General features: G+C 34.9%; 5 protein-coding genes across 7 annotated transcripts in view; all 5 read right to left on the bottom strand.

Annotated features, from left to right (window-relative positions):
• Window positions 1-6: 6 nt before the first annotated feature.
• On the bottom strand, window positions 7-2,396 carry LOC129570790 (uncharacterized). Of its 2 annotated transcripts, none has more exons than XM_055450514.1 (2): window positions 2,370-2,396; window positions 7-2,135 (listed from the first exon to the last, which is right to left on the bottom strand). In XM_055450514.1, the coding sequence occupies exon 2, from the start codon at window positions 1,954-1,956 to the stop codon at window positions 574-576; it is 1,383 nt and encodes a 460-aa protein (XP_055306489.1). In that variant the 5' UTR covers window positions 1,957-2,135; window positions 2,370-2,396; the 3' UTR covers window positions 7-573. The 2 variants fall into 2 exon arrangements, with proteins under 2 accessions (XP_055306489.1, XP_055306488.1); XM_055450513.1 differs by lacking the exon at window positions 2,370-2,396 and adding an exon at window positions 2,227-2,335.
• A 3,280-nt stretch (window positions 2,397-5,676) lies between these two features.
• Window positions 5,677-8,404, bottom strand: LOC129570773 (uncharacterized). 2 transcript variants are annotated; one of them, XM_055450490.1, is made up of 4 exons: window positions 8,197-8,404; window positions 7,956-8,074; window positions 7,481-7,751; window positions 5,677-7,387 (listed from the first exon to the last, which is right to left on the bottom strand). In XM_055450490.1, exon 4 carries the CDS (start codon window positions 7,364-7,366, stop codon window positions 6,059-6,061), a length of 1,308 nt encoding a protein of 435 aa, XP_055306465.1. In that variant the 5' UTR covers window positions 7,367-7,387; window positions 7,481-7,751; window positions 7,956-8,074; window positions 8,197-8,404; the 3' UTR covers window positions 5,677-6,058. The 2 variants fall into 2 exon arrangements, with proteins under 2 accessions (XP_055306465.1, XP_055306466.1); XM_055450491.1 differs by having other exon boundaries at window positions 7,956-8,079.
• Window positions 8,405-9,067: 663 nt separating this feature from the next.
• On the bottom strand, window positions 9,068-11,490 carry LOC129570774 (uncharacterized). Its single transcript, XM_055450492.1, has 2 exons — window positions 11,141-11,490; window positions 9,068-11,020 (listed from the first exon to the last, which is right to left on the bottom strand). Exon 2 carries the CDS (start codon window positions 10,942-10,944, stop codon window positions 9,148-9,150), a length of 1,797 nt encoding a protein of 598 aa, XP_055306467.1. The 5' UTR covers window positions 10,945-11,020; window positions 11,141-11,490; the 3' UTR covers window positions 9,068-9,147.
• Window positions 11,491-11,599: 109 nt separating this feature from the next.
• LOC129570787 (uncharacterized) lies at window positions 11,600-13,553 on the bottom strand. Its single transcript, XM_055450509.1, has 2 exons — window positions 13,495-13,553; window positions 11,600-13,410 (listed from the first exon to the last, which is right to left on the bottom strand). Exon 2 carries the CDS (start codon window positions 13,406-13,408, stop codon window positions 11,900-11,902), a length of 1,509 nt encoding a protein of 502 aa, XP_055306484.1. The 5' UTR covers window positions 13,409-13,410; window positions 13,495-13,553; the 3' UTR covers window positions 11,600-11,899.
• A 6,791-nt stretch (window positions 13,554-20,344) lies between these two features.
• The window catches only part of LOC129570770 (uncharacterized), a 2,634-nt gene continuing 2,172 nt past the window's right edge, over window positions 20,345-20,806 (bottom strand). Inside the window, exon 3 of the mRNA XM_055450485.1 lies at window positions 20,345-20,645. Within this exon, the coding sequence (XP_055306460.1) occupies window positions 20,517-20,645 (129 nt within the window). The 3' untranslated portion in view covers window positions 20,345-20,516. The remainder of the gene's footprint in view (window positions 20,646-20,806) is intronic.

Here is a 20,806-nt window from a genome sequence, read left to right on the forward strand (position 1 = left end):
TGCTGTTATTGCGCTTCGCATTCTGCTGACGATCCCAGTTTCTGTTTCAACGGGAGAGCGATCGTTTTCAAAGCTAAAGTTAACTAAAACTTATCTCAGAAATGCAATAGGTCAAGACAGGCTCAATCATCTGGCAATCATATCGATAGAAAGCGATGTAGCAAATTCGATTCAATATGACGACGTGATTGAAGAATTTGCCACTTCAAAAGCGAGAAAAAAGACATTTCTTTAAGTCTTTTTAATGTATCATTTTTTTGTTGCTTTTCAAATAAACTTGGATCAAATGTATCATTTTTGAGATTTTTTCACACACTTTTAAAAATTCCAGTTTGAAAGGGCGCCAACGGATTTTGAACCAGGGCGCCAGCGAAGCTAGAAATGGCTCTGACTATACAGTATACTATATAATCCCTTTTCCACTCATTCATCATCGACATTTTTCTGCGAAACTTTTCTGTATTACATTTTCGCTCCAACCTACTAAATTGTAATACATCCTATGCACTCCAGTTCGACCGTGCAACGTTCAATGATTTAATGGTTTAGCGATAGAATCACCACAGTCATGATTTAATAGTGATCATTCCATTCGATTGAATCGCACCGTTTCATTTCAATTAAACTCAAGTTTGTATCACCATAATTGACACTCCACTTTGTTCTCAAAAAAATGTTATCCGGAACGTAGATTGAGACTTTTCGTGCTTGGGCCAATTTTTCGCGGTCTTGGTTCAATGTCAACAGCTTTAAAATGCCTCTGTTGAAATGAGCTTCATCTTTGGATAAAACTTTGATTTGCCTTAGTTTCGGTGATTGACGAATGAATGGTTGAATATCATCGACACTAGCCTTATTTATGTGAAGACGTTGAAGATTCGGTAAACTGTTGGCAAGAATGTCCATATCAGTAGAGTTAGCTCCATCTTGAATGGCCAACTCTTTCAAATTGGTCAAAAGTGGCAAACTATAGCTTCTGGTGAAGTTTTTAATGCATAACTTTTCAAGACAATGGCCCAATGACGTTAAATGAGTGCTAGTTTCTTCGTTACAGCTCTGCGTATAAAAATTTAATCGCTTAAAAAAACGGCGTCTATGAAGTTGTTTCAGTAAATTACAAAATTCTATCAATGTAAATTCTTCATCGTCGTCATCATCAATCATATCCATTTCACTGGCCTCCTTCACCTCCAGCATCTCCAATGTAGCAGTTGATTTCAGAAGCTCCTTTCGATTTTTCCAGAGACATAACGTACTAGTTGAAAAAGCTTGAACAGTTGGGTTCCGTTCGAAGAATTCATTGAGTTCATCAATTTTGTTTGTGTATTTGGGGATTAATTCCAAATATTCCAACTTTGGATATTCTTGGCGCAGCCAATGGTTTTCGATGCGAGCCGCCCATCCACCGTCAAGAAGCCGAAAAATGCCTAAATCCGAATCTTGCACAAAAAGTCGCCTTATATTTGCACAATGTTTCAGTAACATATCATTTAGGTGTCCTTCAACTGATGAATTTCGAATTTGCAACGTTTCAATTTTCGGTAGAAGATTCATGAGACAATTCACTCTTGCTTCGTTTATGATTAGGCACACGAGATAGATGTGATTGATTGATTCGAATTCATCGCTATGTGATTGAATGTAGTGAAGCGGTCGGAGCTTTTCATAATAGTGTGAAATGTATGTTATGTATCGATTGAAACCCGACGTCGGTATATTTTCATTGATGACCCCCTTATCATCGGAGTAAGCTATGTAGATTCCATCGTTTCCACTGTACTTTGGAGCCGCTGAATAATTTCGTTTGAAATATACGCCGGCCACTTTTTGCATCGTCTTGCACGTTTGACCGAATGCATGCAAGTCTTTCAGGGATAAATACTCGAATATTTCATCACAGCAATCGGTAGTTAGTTTGAATATGTCTGGATCACGTGATTGTCTAGCTACTTCCATTTGGATTGTTTTTATTCGGTGAAATGTAGTATTTATTATTGGTAGATTTTTTCTCTCGATAATATTTGATTTTCTTCTTTTATTCTCCGACTTTTCTATTCTATCTTGAGTAGAGTCTTATGAATTCAAACACGTTCAGGAAATTAGAATTGAATGAATCACTAAGATTGATGTCATCACTGGAAAAATAATTAAAATGTGAAACTTTGATTATTATTATTATGAATGAATGACTTGAAATTTCGTTTGAATGAAAGAAAAATCACCAACTTTCAATAAACTCAAAACTTTTGAAATATTTTCTATCGAAAACTTTGACTGTTTCGTATTCTTTGAATTAAAACGATACACGGTTTGATAATAGAATAATAATGCAATATCATGCGAGAGAGAGAAAATGAGAAGAAACCCACATTTTGACGTTTCGATCAGCTGTTCAGTTTGAAGTTTGTCCCACACATGTGTCATGCATGACAATTGCTGCTTATGGAACTCAGTGTGTTGTGCGTTGTGTATAGGTATTTGCTATACAATTGTGAATGCATGCCTACATTACATACAAACCGTATCACTTAAGGTGGTGTACTTCATTCTCCTACTTCTCCTCTTTAATAGCAATTGTGAAACATTTCTATTTGACATACAGCTTATGTCAGTAGAATGACTGTTACGATAAGAATGTTCTCATTCAACACATTCTCAATTTCCACACATGCACACATAAACATGAACATTTTCGGCGAAAATTGTTTATAAACAAACATCGAATGAAAATGAAAAGTCAAGTAATTAAGTGGATGAACTACATTATGCTTTATTTCAATTTCGAAAGGGATTTATCTATTTCTTTTTTTTTTGAAAGTATGAAAAATGTAAAGAACTAAAAAATGATAACCTTGTAGATTCGTTAATGCTTAAAAATATAGTTTTCAATAATATGAATTGACTTGTTAATCAAAAAACTTCTCTGTCTAGGAAATAGGTGTATTCTTCACCACGTCGTAGTTCAACTAAACTCAAGTTGATATCACCATTTCTGGTAGTCCGTTTTGTCTGCACGTAAAAATCAGGTGCAAAAATGACGAGTTTTCTTGCATCTTATAACTTTTTCCGTTCCTTGTTCAGAACTGACAAATCCAAATTTTTATAGCGAATTATTGATATGTGTATTAATAGTGTAAGTTTATGCAAATTGGCCATCTTTTGAACGAATGGCAACATATCCGAGAATGATTCCACTCCAAGATAAAGATGGTCCAGTTTCACACATTTCTGTGCAAAGAGATCGGGATCAATATTCTTTACGCCATCAGTGATGATCAACTCTTTCACAAGTGTCAAAGGTTGAAAACTAAAACTTTTCTCAAATTCGGAGATGTGGAATTTTTCGAGGCCTTTCAACGAGGCAACTGCATCGATATTGGTGATCTCGTCGTCACCGGTAATAAAAAAATGTAAGCGTTGATAAAAACCACGTTCAAACAGTTGATTGATAAGCCTGCAAATCGTTTGCATTCTCGTCCCAGCAACTTCAAATTCATCCAAATCAAATACAACGTTAAACTCTATCATTCGAATCTCCAGAATATCTAGTTTAGCGTTCGAGTTCAGAAATTGGTCCCTATTGACCCAGAGACAAAGTCCACTTGTGGCAAAAATGTGAATATTTTCATTTTTTCCCAAAAATCCATTCAAACCATCAATTGACCAATCTGAAGTAAACTCGAAATACTCAAGTTTTGAATATCTCCCGAACAACCAAGGATAGTTGTAGTAGGCATCATCGTTTGGGTAAATATCACGCAAGGAAATGCGTTTTTGCTCGAAATCGGCACACAATTGGCGCGAACTTTCGATGCAGCTCAAAATATTTTCAGTTTGGCAATAATCTGGTACTGTTTCCATATTGGAAAATGTCATGTGTTTGAGTGATTCTAGCTTCTCAGTGATTCCAGCAATACAGTACAATACACCGAAATAATTGCCCCGGAATTCAATACGTGTGATGAATTGATTGACAGCTTCAATATGAGTACCAGACTCAAAAATTCCACCATCTCGAATTTCATAACAGCGGCCAGAAAAATACTGTTTATTATAATCACCGACCAGTTTTTGGGCGGTTATGCATGTGTTTCCAAATGAAACTAAGTCCTTGAATGTTAAATACTAGGGTGGATCGATTTTTAATATCGTACAAAATCAAAAATGGCGGGTGCGCGATCGATTTGGCACCTCAAAAGAAGAAACTTTTGTTCTGGGACATATGCCGAAAAGTTGATTCCCACAGGGCCCACTCAATTTTTATCTGGTTCATTTTTTGATGATTTTTCCAGACTATTTGTTGAAATATCTCAAAAAATACCCCCTTTTCTTGCATTCAAACTATGATATTTGGATTTATCGCGAAAAATTACATAAAAATAAGTCGGTTTGGAATCATTCCAACGCGATTTTGTCGCCTTCGTAGGTCAAAAATCGTTCAAGTATCCATTTTTTGGCTACTTTTCCGCAAAAACTCACCTCTAGACCCTCGGAAAACCTCAAATGCATGGCCAAAATTGACTTTATTTAGTCTAATTTTTGACGAAGAATTCAAATCTGATCAATAGATGCACATAAACTAGTGATTTGGTGGCTCTACAGGTCCGAATGTACTCAAAAATGGCCAAAAAGTCGCCATTTTACGCTACATATAGCTGAACTAGTCCAGTTTTATTCGAATTTGAAACGTCCGAAGAGCTATTTCTACTTAATTTTTGACGTAGAATTGATTTCCGGTTTCATTTGTATAGATTTATGTGATTTTTGTGTCGTAAACTGCGTCTATTTTAAGCAAAATGAGGAAATTACGCCCATGAGCTTCGATTTAACAGTGATATAACCTCACTGAGCAAACCATTTCTACCTTTGCTGCCTTTAAACTTCTAGTGTGCTCCCTCACAAACATTTTGAGTGCCCATATGATCAGATCAAGTGATGTGTTCATATATTTCTGGGCTCATATTCGGTTGGTTCAATTTCAGATCTTGAAAAATCGACTTTTGTTCAAAATAATTCCAAGTATACACATTTCATGGTTGGTGTCTTGGTGGAAAGTTATTTTATCTCAAAAATATGGGCAGTCTTCTCAGACAAAAACTCCAAAAAGTGATTTTTTGAGGTACTTGTCGAACAAAAGTGACGATTTTTACGGATTTTGTTTTGAAATTATCATTTTTTGTTCGAGAGGTACCTCAAAAAATCAAGAACTATTTTTGACCTACGAAGGCAACAAAATCGCGTTGGAATGATTCCAAACCGACTTATTTTTATGTAATTTTTCGCGATAAATCCAAATATCATAGTTTGAATGCAAGAAAAGGGGGTATTTTTTGAGATATTTCAACAAATAGTCTGGAAAAATCATCAAAAAATGAACCAGATAAAAATTGAGTGGGCCCTGTGGGAATCAACTTTTCGGCATATGTCCCAGAACAAAAGTTTCTTCTTTTGAGGTGCCAAATCGATCGCGCACCCGCCATTTTTGATTTTGTACGATATTAAAAATCGATCCACCTATTAAATACTCAAACATCTCATCAAAGCAATCGACATTCAGTTCGTACATCGGCACATAGCAGTCAAATAGATGAGAGCTGCAAATACAAAATACTATGAATCTAAAATATAGACTGAAAAAAACTAATTCGACCATCCCAATTTTGGTGATGAACATGATTTTTTTAATTTATTTTAATTAAGAAGATTTTATTTTGAAAAAAAATGTGTTTCAAATAGCGGATAGATTAATACATAATGGGAAAACATTCATTTTAAAATGAGAGAAGAACTATGCTAAGGCAATTTTTCTTAAAATGAATCGACGATTGATATTATGCGACTTTTAATTCATATGCAAAGGCAATTATCATATTTTATTTGTAAAACTCAATTTTGGATAGATTTAACTTTATGAAAATGCATTTATTTGCTATATTTTGATCAGATGATTTTGGTAAAAGATTATTTCTAAAGTTTTTTTCTTTGTTTCAAATCTTATGAAAATCTATTTCAATTCAAATGGGAACTCCTATCTTAGTTTTATCGATTGCTATGATATTTAAACTATTCTTTTGAGCTGGACGAATCGTCTGCGTTTCCACAACTCTCTTCCTCTCCATTTTTTGCCCAAACGTTGGCATAAATACTCTAATTCATCGAGATCACTTAGCATGAAATTGAATTTTCTCAACAGTGGAAATTTAGCCATAAAATCGATAGCTTCATCAGTTGAAAACGAGATATGTATCGAAATGGTGACCAGTAACGGCAAAGATCTCGTCAATCTCGACCAGTCCATAGCAGAAGAATTTTCATATGAACTAATCGATAGATCGGTTATTTTTGGGAATTTGTCAATGAAGTTGAAGAAATCTTCAAAAAAATTCGGAAGGAATTCAATTTGCTTCGGAGGAGAAACGTCGAACTTCTCGAGTTTTTCAAATGAAAATGGTAATGAACACGTTGGCCATTCATTATTATAGTGACGAAGAGAAGTTATGAATGTTTTTACACGTTTCATGTGAATGATATTGTCAATATCGTCGTGGACTGTGATGGGCTTTAGATCAAGGTAAAGAGATTCAATGTTCTGTAAATTATCGACTTCACTCCGAATCAAATCTATAGTCAAATAACTGTCGGCAAGAGCAAATGAACTGACATGCAGCTCCTTTAACTGTGGATTTAGTTTCAAGAATTCCGACACCATTTCATTGCGAAGATTTTGTTCGTGACGAACATCAGAAATTGGATCGTAGCCTAATTCAAAAAACGTCAGACTTTTTAAACGGGGAAAATGAGTTGCATTTGTGTTATAAAATGACACATCTTCGTAATGGCTGCACATCAAAGATTCCAGATTTGGAAATAGTCGTTTGATGCGATTGATTTCGGTAAATTTGCACTCCAAGACATGAATTCCACGAAGTTTTGGAAACGGTTTATCAAAATACTCTAGCACGCCGTTCCGTTGAAAATCACCTTCTTTTAGGTATTCCGCACAATAAGCATTTACATAAGTTGCCAATTTGCGATCTATTTCGAGTTGAATACTTTCTTCGAAGATTAGTTGTTCGAAGCATATTTTATGGATCACGCGACCAAGGCAGCGTAACAACTGCAAACCGGTTTTCAAATCATTGACATGAATATCTCCGAATTTATATTTAACCAGTCGAAGAGTAGAAATTTGCATTTCCCCAAACGACACCGTTTTCTTGCCATGCTTACGATCGAATACGAGCTCAGCAGCTTTATTCAGTCGTTTGCACGAATCCGCCGCATTCAACAGATCAACCAGCTCCAAATATTCGAGAATGTTTTCCAGACAATCAAAATTTAGATCGGTCAATTTCATCGTTTCCATGGTCCCGAGATATTTGTTGACCTAGAAATAAAAATTACAATCATATTTTAAACTCTACTACAATGAATCTTATATGTATTTCTCTATTTATTCTATTTTCATTTTTTAACTTACGCAAATATTCAGATTGATTCAAACTTAGCGTTAAGTGGAAATTTTGTTTTTGCCGGTTTTGACTTGATCACTTGAATTGAATGAGTAAGTGTCCACACAATGTTTTTGTTTTTGGTCAAGTGTGAAATGAGTACGGATTGTCATTCATGGGCCAACCAATACTGCAATGATGCAATGCTTTATCGCCTTAATACTTGAAGGTTTGGAATAACGTGAGCGCCAACTGATAAAATGCTCCTGTCTTCGATACTGATTTGTCCTAGTGTTTAAACTTAAAAAAAGAATAAGCAAACAAAATATTTTATGTAACTGCAAAGCAAAGGCAACTTCAATGCACCACTATACTGAATTTGTGACTTAATACTTGTGAACATAGCTTTGTTCTCAAGTAAATGAAGAAAAAATGCACGAAACAGTGAAGCGTTGATTTCAGTCACAATTTTTCGGAAAAAATATAAATCCTTAAAGTCCTTACCTCGCACAGAAATAACCATGATCAACTCAATCACAGATCATATTCCTATTCTTGTTCCTTTGGCATTTGGCTCAAATACGTGTGAGTTTTCAAGTGGGCTGATCGCAGGAATACGTATGCTATTCTGAAAATAATATCCATGAGCTGACAATTTCCAAATAAAACGAAAGAAAAATCTCCTTTTGGAGTAGCTAAATTTATTGCAATTCATTGAAAAAAATGCAAATCTGAAATCCTTTACCTTGATTTAACAATGTATCTGAGGTGATCTCGCGGCAAAATTGGAATTAATGTGGTGATGTCCGCACAATATTAAAATGTCTGTACAATCGTTGTGGTATGGAACATTTATTTTACCCGGTTTTAATGAAATCAACAGGTAAATAATAATTCTACTTCAATGACTTTCGGCTCATAAACTGCTGTAGACAATTTGTGTATTTATTGAAGTAGACTTTTGACGTTTGTTGCTGATCGACGTGAAGTTGGTTCGCATGCGAAAAAGTGATTTCATTTATGTCACTTCATTATTTGAACCAAATTCAAATGCGAATTTCTTTTTTTCATGTGTAACTAGCAATTCAATTGAAATGATGCTTTATCAAAAAAAAAAACAACGTGAACAAAATCATTCCTGAATAAAACTTAATGACTAATCATAATGCCATATTATGATTATTTCCGATATTCGCTTGAACACATTTTGACACTTTATATCAGCTGTTTCGAAGCATTTGCTCCTTGTATGACCAATATATTTTGTTTATACATAGACTACAGAGATTACTTTATAAAGTATACTGTTCCGAAACGCAATATAAGAGATTGTTTTATGTGTACAAAGTCGAGTCTGAGTCACGTGTGTCTGAACTGACAATAGTGACTCGTTCAGACTGAACAGCTCTATTGTAGTACACACATATTTTCGGCGTATGTTGTTTGAAACAACTTGTTTGTAAACAAACGACGAATGAAAGTGAATTAAGCAACTCAAGCAAATTTATGCCCATCAAAGTTAATTTTTATTTCAATTACAAAAAAAAGAAGAATCGCAACTTTTTTGAACTTTTTTCTAAATATATTTATTTTTTTATATGTAACCATATAAAAAATTATCAAAATAACTATTTTTCATTGCTTTTAACGTTAGTAATGTCTCTAGAGTAGAAGTTAGTTTTTAATAATACGTTAATCAATGAATTTCTCTGTCTGAAAAATCGTAGTATTCTTCGCCGCGTCGTCGTAATTCAACTGAACTCAAATTAACATCACCATTTTTGCTGGTTCGTTTTGTATCCACGTAAAACTCATCTGGTGCATAAATTATGAGTTTTCTTGCCCCCGCTAACTTTTTCCGTTCCTTGTTCAAAGCTGACATGCCAAAAATCATATCAAATCGATTTATCCGCTTGGCCAATAATGTGATTTTATTCAATTTAGCTGAGTGGCGAACGAATGGCAGGATATCGCTGATTGTGTGGACGTCGAGAAAGAGTCGTTCCAGTCTAACACATTGCTCTGCCAAGTGTTGAAGGTCAATATTCTCTATGCACTTAATTATCACCAATTCTTTCGCAAGTGTCAAAGGATACAAACTAAAACTCGTTTTAAACTCGAAGATGCACAATTTTTCGAGGCCTTGTAATGAAGCCAATCCACCGATATTGCTTATCTGATCGTCATCAGTTATGGAAAAATGTAGACGTTGATAAAAACCTTGTTCAAAAAGTCGATTGATAAGTCGGCAAATGGTTTGTATTCTCGTACCAGCAGCTCCAAATTCGTCCAACGGCACACCATAGACTTCCATCATTCGAATCTCCAAAATGTCTAGTTTCGTTTTTGAGTTTAGAAATTGGTCTCGATTGACCCACAGACACAGTCCACTGGTGGCAAAAGTGTGAATATTTTCATTTTCTTCCAAAAATCCATTCAGACCATCAATTGGCCATTCTCCTACCAAAGTAAACTCGAAATACTCAAGCTTCGGATATTTTTCCAACAGCCAGGGATACTCATTGTCTTCCAGAAATGTGCTTGGGTAAATATCACGTAAGGAAATACGTGTACAATTTCCACATAAGTCACTTATACACTTATTACAAAACTCGGGCAAACAAGACCGCAACTGCACACTTTCGAGTTTGTTGAAAATATTCTGAATTCGGCCATAATCTGGTTCCACTAAATCCATGTTGGAAAATGTTATGTGCTTGAGCAATGGGAACTGTTCAATGTTGGAATTGATTTGATACAACGGTTGAAAAGAACTGAACCGGATTTTAAGTCTCGTAATGAATCGCTTAACCGCTCGATTATAAGCATGATCAAAAATTCCATTTTGTTCGATTTCATTGTTGCGGTACGAAAAATGCCGCCGGTAATAATCTCCAACGTAGTTTTGTAGGGTTTTGCATGTGCTTCCAAATGAAATTAGGTCTTTGAACAATGAATAATTGAATATTTCGTCAAAGCAATTGTCATCCAACTTGAATATTTGCGATAAATACTCGTCATTTGAGCGATCAACAATTGGCACTGGGTTTGAAGGGCCAGCAACTGGTGTTTCGTTGTGTATTTCGCGACTATCTTCTCTTTTTTCACACGAATTCTGCTCTTCTTTCTCTTTCTTGTCATTTTTCTCTGTCTCTTTTCCTTCCTCTTTCTCTCTCTTTGTCTCCGTCACTTTCCCTGTCTCTTTCTCGTCCTCTTTCTCTTTCTCTTTCTCGTCCTCCTTCTTTTTCTCTTTTTCGTTCTCTTTCTCTGTTTCGTTCTCTGTTTTGTTCTCTGTTACGTCCTCTTTCTCGTTCTCGTTCTCATTCTCGTTCTCGTTCTCATTCTCGTTCTCGTTCTCTGTCTCTTTCTTTTCCTCAGTCTCCTTCTCTTTCTCTTCTTTTTTTCCATTTTCCTCCCATTCTACTGGATTCATACTACCATCGTCATCTTCTTCATTCAATTTTAACCGCTTTGGCTCGTGTTCACCGTTCATTTTTAATGTTGATTCGAAATTCACAGTAAAATGTAAACGATTTATCGTGACAATTCCATTTGTTTCATCGTTTTTGCTGTAAAAAACACAAAATTATCAATCTACATAGAAAAAAGTAAACAGAAATTAAAAAAAAAATTATGAACCATAAAAAATGACGAATCACAAATATTTTAATTTGTTTACGACTTCAAACCACGAATTGAGTAGAGCAACTGTCAAACCTATGTGAAGCGACAGTGTAGGAAAGCTGACTGCTGATAAAAATGGAAATGATAAAGTTATCAGTGAAAATTGATTGAAAGCCGGGGCATAGCCGGCGTTTTGATGTGATTCGACTTGAAGTTGAGCCTCATCTAAAAATTCGGTTTCATAAATATGCGACAGCAAGTGTCGAAAGGCACACTCACTAACACACTGCACTGATTGTTGATTGAAGAATTGATATACTTGCCAGTTTTTGTCGTTGTGTTGATTCAATCGCTGTGTTTGTAATACAAGCCTTGTATTGAGATTGTATTTGGACGATGTCTGTGTTTGTATTGTCGAACATTACTTGCATAGTGTGCAAGTGATAGTGTTCTATCAATTAATGCTATTTGGAAGACCTACGGCTTATCATGTAAACAATACAACTAAAAACAAATGCTCAATGTAATGCCAACAACCAAAAAATTGCTTTTATTTAAATAAGATTAGAAAAATATCTGGATTTGCCCATAAATTTGAGGATTAAAATCGTATCACATTGTTTCTCTCGAATTGTATTTTGTATGTGGCTCAAAAATTGAGGATTCAAGTCATACTTTTGAGCACTTTTTGATTTTTAATGGAAAAATTTGCCATTGTTTCAAAGAAAAATTTGTTTTAAAATAAAAGACAAAGAAAAATAAACATTCTTGATAATAAAAAAACCAACACTTAAAAAAATAAAAAACAAAAAATTGTCTTTCTTTCAAGAAATGGTGAACTCATACGAATCACCTCGTCGCAGTTCAACCAGGCTCAAATTGACATCACCGTTTCGGGCAGTCCACTTTGTTGCCAAGAAAATGTTGTCTGGGACGTAAATGATGAGTTTGTGGGCACCAGCTAATTTTTCCCTCTGTGCATTCAGATTTGATATGGCAATGCTGAAATTGGTTTTAATTTTGGAAAACGCTTTGACTTTGTTTAATTTGGCCGAGCGACGAATGAACGGTAGTAGATGGTCAATAGTGTGTGATCCAAAATAGAGTCGTTCCAATTTGACGCACTTATTGGCTAGGGCTTCTAAGTCGATATTTTTGGCCCCTTCCCAAATCACTAATTCCCTTACATTGGTCAATGGTACTAAACTGTAATCTTTTTTAAATTTACGGATGCACAATTTTTCGAGGCCAGCCACGGAAGCCAATTCATCGATGCTTGGTATTTGTTCATCATCATTGATGTAAAAATGCAATCGTCGAAAGAATCCATGTTCGTGCAGCTGATTAACAAGCGTACAAATTGCTTGCATTCTAGTTTCCGGTACACCAAATTCATCTGTTGGTGCCATTTTCACTTCGATCATACGAATTTCCAATTTATCCAGGTGCGCTGCTGACTTCAGAAGTACATTCCGATTGACCCAAAGGCATTGACCGCTGGTTGAAAAACTCTGCACATGTGAATTGCATGCAAAAAACATGCTGAGCTCATCAATTTGCAATTTCTTAAATGGGATCAATTCCAAATGCTCCAGTTTTGGATACTCCTGCGTTAACCATGGATATTGAAGTGTTCGCACACCGTCTTCAAGCATTTGAGAACACACGATATCACAATAACGAATACTAAAGTGTTTTAAATTACGGCAAAATTTCAAGCAATCGTAAAAGTCGCCATCGAGTGCACAGATCCAAATTTGAACGATTTCAACCTTGGCCAACAATTCCTGGATGCATTCATATTCGGGGCCATTCAAATTGATGCACGAAAAACCGATTTGTTTGAGCGACGAATATTGATCTATGTGTGAATTTATGTAGTAAAGCGGTTCAAATGTGTCCATGTAGTGTTCAAGTTGCATGATGAATTGACTGAACGCCGAAATGCGGATGCATTCATTAAAGGCACCACTTTGACTGGAGTATGTTGTGTAAATTCCATCACCTTCGATTCGATAGTAATCATTGGCGAAAAAATTGAATTTAAAATATTCGCCGCACACTTTTTGCATTGCACTGCATGTTTGCGCAAAATGATGCAAGTCTTTCAATGATAAATAGTCAAAAATTTCATCAAAACAATCGATATTCAACGGGAACATTTGTACGGGTTGCTCTCGGTACAAGTCAACAATTGCTAGCTCGTTATTTCTCCGGTCTTCTCGGCGATTCGAGAAATTTCCACTTTCACTTTTCGCCAATTTTCGTCTCTTTGATCCACTTTTTCGGTCGCTCATTTTTAACAACACCGAAAAATAATTGACATTGAACATTTCTGGAAAAAAACAACAACAAAAACCCAATTTTTTTAATGCAAAATATTAAAACGCATAATAAGTGAAACAAATGTCAAACTTACCAATAATACGATTCAATTACGACCGACACTGGCTCCAATGGAAAAAATGACAACTGAATGATAAAAGCAATTTGACAATTGTTGTTGTTGGCTTCGTTTGACTTGAAGTTGGACCACATTTGTGGAACTCATTTCAAGTGCCATTTTTTTGTTGAGCGCAATTCTATTTGAAACTTAAACCTTCAATGTGAGTTGAACTTATTTTTTTATTGATTAATTTACTGTCAGTCTTGCATATTTGAGCGCAAGGAAAATGATTTTTTGTTAATAAAATAATACTCAATGACTTCCACTTTTATCAATGCAATCAGGTTGGCTAGAAATTGTGTGCTAGAGAATTTTTAGTGGACTAATGATGTCCACTTGATTAAGATTTAGCTTCAAATTTCGATTTCGATTCAAATAATTGCCGATTTGGATTGAATATTTTCTGCTTTTTCGATGCAATTTTTTGCTTTTGCTTCATTATGATCTTCAGATCTATTGACTAGATCGAGAGGAGAGTAAGTTCATCTGACTTTGTTATGAAAGAGAAGAGTAAGTTTCTTTCGACTCAAAAATGGTTAAAGGCGAGTATGTTCATTTTTGGCGGGTCCTCGTGATTTTCCACGGTTTCCGCGGAACTGATAAGAGATAACAACTTGGTGTCTTCGGCAAAATTGTAGCACTCGAGGTCTTCTATAACATTGCTGAAGTCAGTTATCTCTTATCTCTTATCAGTTCCGCGAAAAGCGCGAAAAATGATAAGGAAAAAAAAGTTCTATATAAAATTTGCTTTTTTATGTGCGCGATTTGCGCGCAACTGATAAGAGATAAGAGATAGATGTCTTCAGCAATGTTATAGAAGACCTCAAGTACTACAACTTTGCCGAAGATGCCATGTTGTTATCTCCTATCAGTTGTGCGAAAACCGTGAAGACCGCAGAGGCTAGACGGTACTTCAACATACTCTACTTTAACGCCAACAGAATCATCAGAAAACATACTCTCCTCTTTCAAAATATATTAGAATTTTTTCACATACTCTCAATAGATATTGTGGTTCTATGACCTAGAAATGTTGAGTCGAAATGGAGATAATAGAACATAGCAATTGATATGAGTCAAAAATGAAAAGTCAACATAGATTCTGACACCAACAATTTCAGATAGGGTCAGGCCAAAAAAATTCCGCTGCAAAGTTTCATGGTATTGAAAAATGAATTGAGCAGACAGCTTAATCGGCTGAATTTGCTGACTCGGACAATTGAAGCGTTGTTTCAACACATTTATGGTGTACAATTTTCATTGCTAGCAGAAAGCCACTTTGATTACCAACTTGAATGAGAGCAATGAAAATGTTTGCACCGTGAATGAGTTGAAACAACGCTTCAGACATCAAATTCAGTCCAGTTCAGGCCTACTCAGCAGCAAAAATACAGTCTTTGGAATTGAGTGTCCTCATAAATAAATTTACGTGCTGGTCTGAACGATTTTACGCGCGTTGGACAGTCATCCATAACAGCCAAATAAGACTGTTTGGACGAAAGAATACAACTTGTGGGTGACACAATCGGTAGTATTAATTTAATGATGCATATTTGATTGAATATTCAATGCATGCCCGAGTGTTTCAAACGATTGAATCGATTTTCAAAGTAAATTATGAAATGAATTTTGCATTAATTTCATTGACAGCACACGTCAAACTGAAGGCAGGAGCGCACAAATACACATTTGAGTTAACGCTACCGTCGAATGTGCCATCGTCAATTGAAGGGAAATTTGGATACATAAGGTACACCGTGCAAGCTGTACTCGACGTGCCTATGTGGCGAAATAAAAAATTCAAGCAATCGCTCACACTTATTAATGCAATCAATTTGAATGATGATATGACGTTGCGGGTAATTATTAACGAAGAGTTTCTGTAAACTTATTCGCCACTGGCATTCATGTATTTCATTCGATTTTGCTGCAGCGACCACTCATTGTTGAAGAGTAATAAATAAAATACACTTTTTGGATGAGTTTCTTAGTAAAAAGTTATTTTTTTCGAGAAATATTGGGAATCTACCCATATCGAAGCACTTAAGAAAGATTTTTGTTGGTTCTTCTTCTCTCTGAAGAAGAGTTCCAATTTTTCCTACCTATGGGGGCTATGGATCCGGATAAATGGTGGCAAATGGCCTAATTTGGTGTGGCCTAGCGAGCCATACCGACCAAAAATCCTTTTGCTCCCATTGGGAAAATTTCGAAAATTTATCCTGAGCAAAAAACAGCACTTGTCTTGAGCATTAGAGTTGAAATCGAATATGAGGCTAGAAATATGTGAAAACAAATGCCGAAAAATTGCCATTTTTTCTGTCATTTTACACTGTAACTGGCCCAGAATGGTTTTTTAATGGCTAATGTCTTGGTGAAAGTTATAGATATTGACGAGCCAAATAAAACCCCATCACTGGTTTTGGCCGAAAATTGGCTGGAAAAATGATTTAGGTCGAAATGTTGCGATCTAAAATGGCTTCCGAAACTACCTTACTCAAAAATTTGATGAATTTTGAGAAAGTGGTTTTTTTTCTACGTTTTTCGATTTTTTGATGCCAAACCTATTTTTTTGAGGCCAATTTTCGAAAACCGATCGGGGAGTTTGAATATCTCAATTTTTTTTTGGAGCAGTCTAATGACCATGAAAGTCACATATTTGATTCGTGTAAGTTAAAGTGTACTTCTGATACTTTTGAATCTTTTTCTTGATGATTTTCACTCTTCATTCAGTCCCAATATTGACCCCTTCAGACTTTTGATACTATTTGTGTTTTTTTTCTTCTTCAATTTTTCACCACTTTCTTCTGATATTTTTCACAGATAACAGCTTCGATACCATTCCCTTTATTGACCTTCCGGTGACAATTGGTTTTTATCCATTTCACGATGAGACACTTGCACAAAATGATTATTTTTGGTTCAATAACGGACTCAAACGCTTTTCCCATTTTCGAAATGGCATTTCGAGAACTTGTGAAAATTCATATAAAAATTCATAAGATAAAGTTTTCCATTATTAGCTATAAGTTATTTGAATCAGGCTTTGTTATGCGCTAAATCCATCACGCTGAATAATTTCATGCGATAGATTTATGCGATAAATGTGATGCGCTCGCTTTGCGGTGAACGAAGTCTGTTGCTCTTCACTTGTTCACGCATGAACGTTTATGCTTTGCAGTGAACGCATCGCTAAGCAGTAGTGAAGAGCAACAGACTTCGTTCACCGCAAAGCGAGCGCATCACATTTATCGCATGAATTTATTCAGCGTGATGGATTTAGCGCATAATAAAGCCGGATTTGAATCTAATTAAAAGTTTTTCAATGTTCGAAACGTTAAAAATTGGTGACTCTGAACTTTTTTCATATTTCCAAAAAAAGGTTTTTCTTTTATAAAATTGATTTTTCGATTTCAAACTAATTCAGTTTCCATGCCAAAACAGAACGAATATGAACTTTTCATTCTAATACATAAATAGTTTTGTAAGAAAAAAAAAATTCCAAATTATTTTGAAATTGGCTTGGGAAAAATTCTCTGGGAATTCAATAAAAATCGTGTGAAACAAATGAATGGAATGAAAACTTCTGTTCCAAATTATTCAGTGTGAATACACTTGCGTGCTAGGAATATGAAGTATGATCATCAGAGAAACACGCATTCATTGAATAACCCCTGCTTTGCTTTTGCATTTCAAAGAATTGTTCATAGTTTGTTGATTACGTCCAATACAATTTCAATTGTTTATTACGGAACTGTAATCGATCTTGATCTTGTGACTTGAATAACTTCACTGTTGACTGTTGTTGTAATTTAAATTTTTCAACGCGATAATCGACAGAATCAGTCAAACTTGAGCTTTCATGCGGTTGCAAACAAATTTTATGTGGAAAATTGTGCTTCAAAAAAATGTTTTGAGTTCTTTTTCACCGTAACTGAATAAAAAAAAATTACATTTTGGATCGTTTTTGTCCCAAATTGTTTTATTTCAAAAGAAGAATTGGTTTATTGAATAATAAAAAAGAAATTATTTCATATAAATAAGCATTAAAATTGATAAGAATCGACGATTAAACACTAAAAAATTAAGAATTACAAAGACCTTTACAGAATTTGTTGAAAATTTGCGATTTGAAGTAAAAGAATCATAAACAATTTCAAGCAAAAGAGAGTGAAACTAAAAAGTTCATAAGCAAAACTGAACACAAAAAGGCGGAAATGTCGACCACATGTTATATTGAGTTTGAAAACAGTGAGCTAAATGCCTTTTACGCTGGTCAAACGCTATGCGGAATGGTGCGACTCAATTTGCTGGAGAGAAAAACTTTTCGAGGTGTTTACATTCATATAAAAGGGAATGCATTTGCAAAGTGGAGAGTGGCCAGCGAAAAATATTTCGCTTTTGGTACGGAAAATTATTTGGATGAAAAAATGTACCTCATAGGAGGGATCAATGGTAAAAGATGTCCAACTTCCATGCATTAACTTACAAAATACGATTACCTTATATTAATTCCTCAACAGACGAGATAAAATTGGAGCGTGGAACGCACAATTATCGATTTAAATTCCTTTTACCACCCAATTTGCCATCATCAATCGAAGGGATGTGTGGATACATTAGATACTCCATTCGAATTGTGCTCGTAACACCTTGGTGGCGGAACAAAGAATTCAAAAAACGGTTCACCGTGGTCAAAGCTATCAATCTAAACGAAAATCTGTCTTTACGAGTAATGTATTTTCGAATATTTTCCAAAAAAAAAACTAATTGAATTGAATTTGTGGCATAGAGATGAAAGAAATTGATAATCATTTGTGTGCCCCTTTCCAACAGAAACCATTCGTTGTTGCAAAAACTAAAAATGTATACCCACCGTGCATTGATCGTGATCCTATAAAAATTGTCGCTCGCACACACATCTCTGGATTCACACCACAGCAAATAATTCCTTTTGAATTTCATGTAATTAATCAGAGTAATGTGAAAATCACGCATTTTACTGTGGAGTTGGTTCAGGTATAGGTTGAAAACCTTTTCAATTTCTTTCCTATCTATCGTAAGACTTCTAACTAAATATATCGAAACTCGTTCAGTTGATCAATTATTCAAAGAGATACATCGTTTGCGGATGGACACACAGATACGATGAAGAATTTCTTCTATTTCGAAAAACACTTGGGGGCTGCAATGACAATCAACACAAGAACTTTATTGTCGATATCGAAATACCAAAATTTATTCCGCCAACCGATCTTTCAACGAGCAGTCTCATTAAAGTCACATATTTCATACGGGTAATCTCTTTCTTTCTGTCTTTTTTCGATACTATCAGACTATTGCCTTTTTTGCAAAATTCAATTTTATTATTCTCTATACTCAGCCTCTGTCTATGCTCTATACCTTATTCGCATGTGCTAATGTAAAAAAAAATTGTTCTAAAAATTCTACAGGTAATGGCAATGACACCATGGTTTTACGAAAATTTCATTTTCGAAATGCCAATCACGATTGGAACGTATCCAATTCGGAATACACTACCGCAAAATATACTGTACAGAACAAGACTGTGAACATAATTTGATAATCAATTTCTACTGAACGGAGAAAATGAATTAATTCATTGATTTGGCTCTTTTCGTCACAACATGGGAGGTTAATGCAAACATAGACCCCAATTTTTTTTTATTGGCCAATCTGCGGCAAGTTAGCTGTTATATAGCAATGCCAGGGGCCAAGCGCTACCGGGCTTGGTATTAAAAATTATAGTCATGGGGAGATTTCAACTTTAACCAGAACGAACTACATGTAATGACGGCAATTTTTACTGTGTGAAAAATGATCAAATTTGTATGAAGATTAAAACAGATCAAATTCAAATTGCTATATTTTTGAAATTCATGAATATTTTTTGATGAAACTTCTGTGATTTACTATTGAAACGTTGTAGAAACTATGCACAAAATATCAAGAGTGCAGGTGTTTCCGAAATATGTTAATGAGTCCACCAAAAATGGTCAATTTGTATAAAAAATACCTAGTGGTTCCAAACTTTTGCACGGTAGTGTATATTTTCCTATCTTTACAAGAGCCCTATATAAATGGTGAAACCATTATGGTGTAAATAAAATCAAAATTGAGCTTGAACAAAATCATTTGAGTGTTTTTCAATCAGAGTGATCTAAACGGTGTGATACTAACGTAGGTTGACAACTTATAGGAGTTTTCTCTTCTGAAACATTTCTCGAGAGAATAAGTTCAAAATGTGAAGAAAAAAAAAATTAAAGAAACTTGACTTGATAACAAGACTAATGATAATTACCACCGGTAGGTTGAGCGAGTTAAACAAATAACAACCGCAAGTATGCTACCAATAAAAAATTTAGATTACATAAACATTTCATTCCCCATTCCCATAAATTCTATTTTCCTCGCAACGGCAATTATCGTATGCAAAATAATTGCTTTTAAAATACTTGCCGCACACTTTTTGCAATGGTTTGCAATTTGCATGTCAAATCGACGTTCGATGGATCATCGATTACTATTGGTTTTCAAATGGAAATACAAATCTTGTGAGCTTTTCCTTTTGAATTTGTTGTTTAACACGTTTTTGCTATCTTTTAAAATTCAAGAGAGTTTGTGCAACGAATTTATTTCAGTGTATCCGCGTATACAAGCCAAAACAAACAAAACCACAAGATTTGTATTTGTATAAAAATGATGTGTTGGGTAGTGAATTTCGAACGTGGTATAAAAAGATCTAAATTCATTTTGGTGCAGAATAATAATAATAATAATAATAATTATTATTATTTCATTATAATGAAAGATCAAGATCTCAAAGGATTTTATTGCTCAAATTGATTGAATATACAAAAAAAAATTGAACATTTCAGATAAAAAAGAACTTATAGCAATTCGAAGTGTAAAGAGGACGTTTTTTTCCGCATAAACTCGTCTTAACATCAAACAGTAGAATGTTGTATTCAAAGCATTTAATCTTTTTTCTGGGAATCGGTCATGTTTTGAAGGGCTCCTTGTATAAACGATAAAAAATCTTTCGCTCCATCTCCGACGGTGTTCGTAGCGCTTTTAAAATTCTCACTTATCGTGTTAATTGCGACCTGTGAATAGATGAATGAAAAATTACCATCAATTTAGGTTATCAAAAGCGTTGCTGTGTAATCTCAACATGGAGAATGAAGCAAATAAACAGTGCCGATCAAAAGTTTGGACCCACTTTAAAAAAACGCATTTTTCGACAAAAAATGGGATTATTTTTATA

Source organism: Sitodiplosis mosellana, unplaced genomic scaffold (assembly GCF_009176505.1).
Source record: "Sitodiplosis mosellana isolate CC-2019 unplaced genomic scaffold, AAFC_SMos_1.0 Smas_scaffold_80, whole genome shotgun sequence".
Lineage (NCBI taxonomy): Eukaryota > Metazoa > Arthropoda > Insecta > Diptera > Cecidomyiidae > Sitodiplosis > Sitodiplosis mosellana.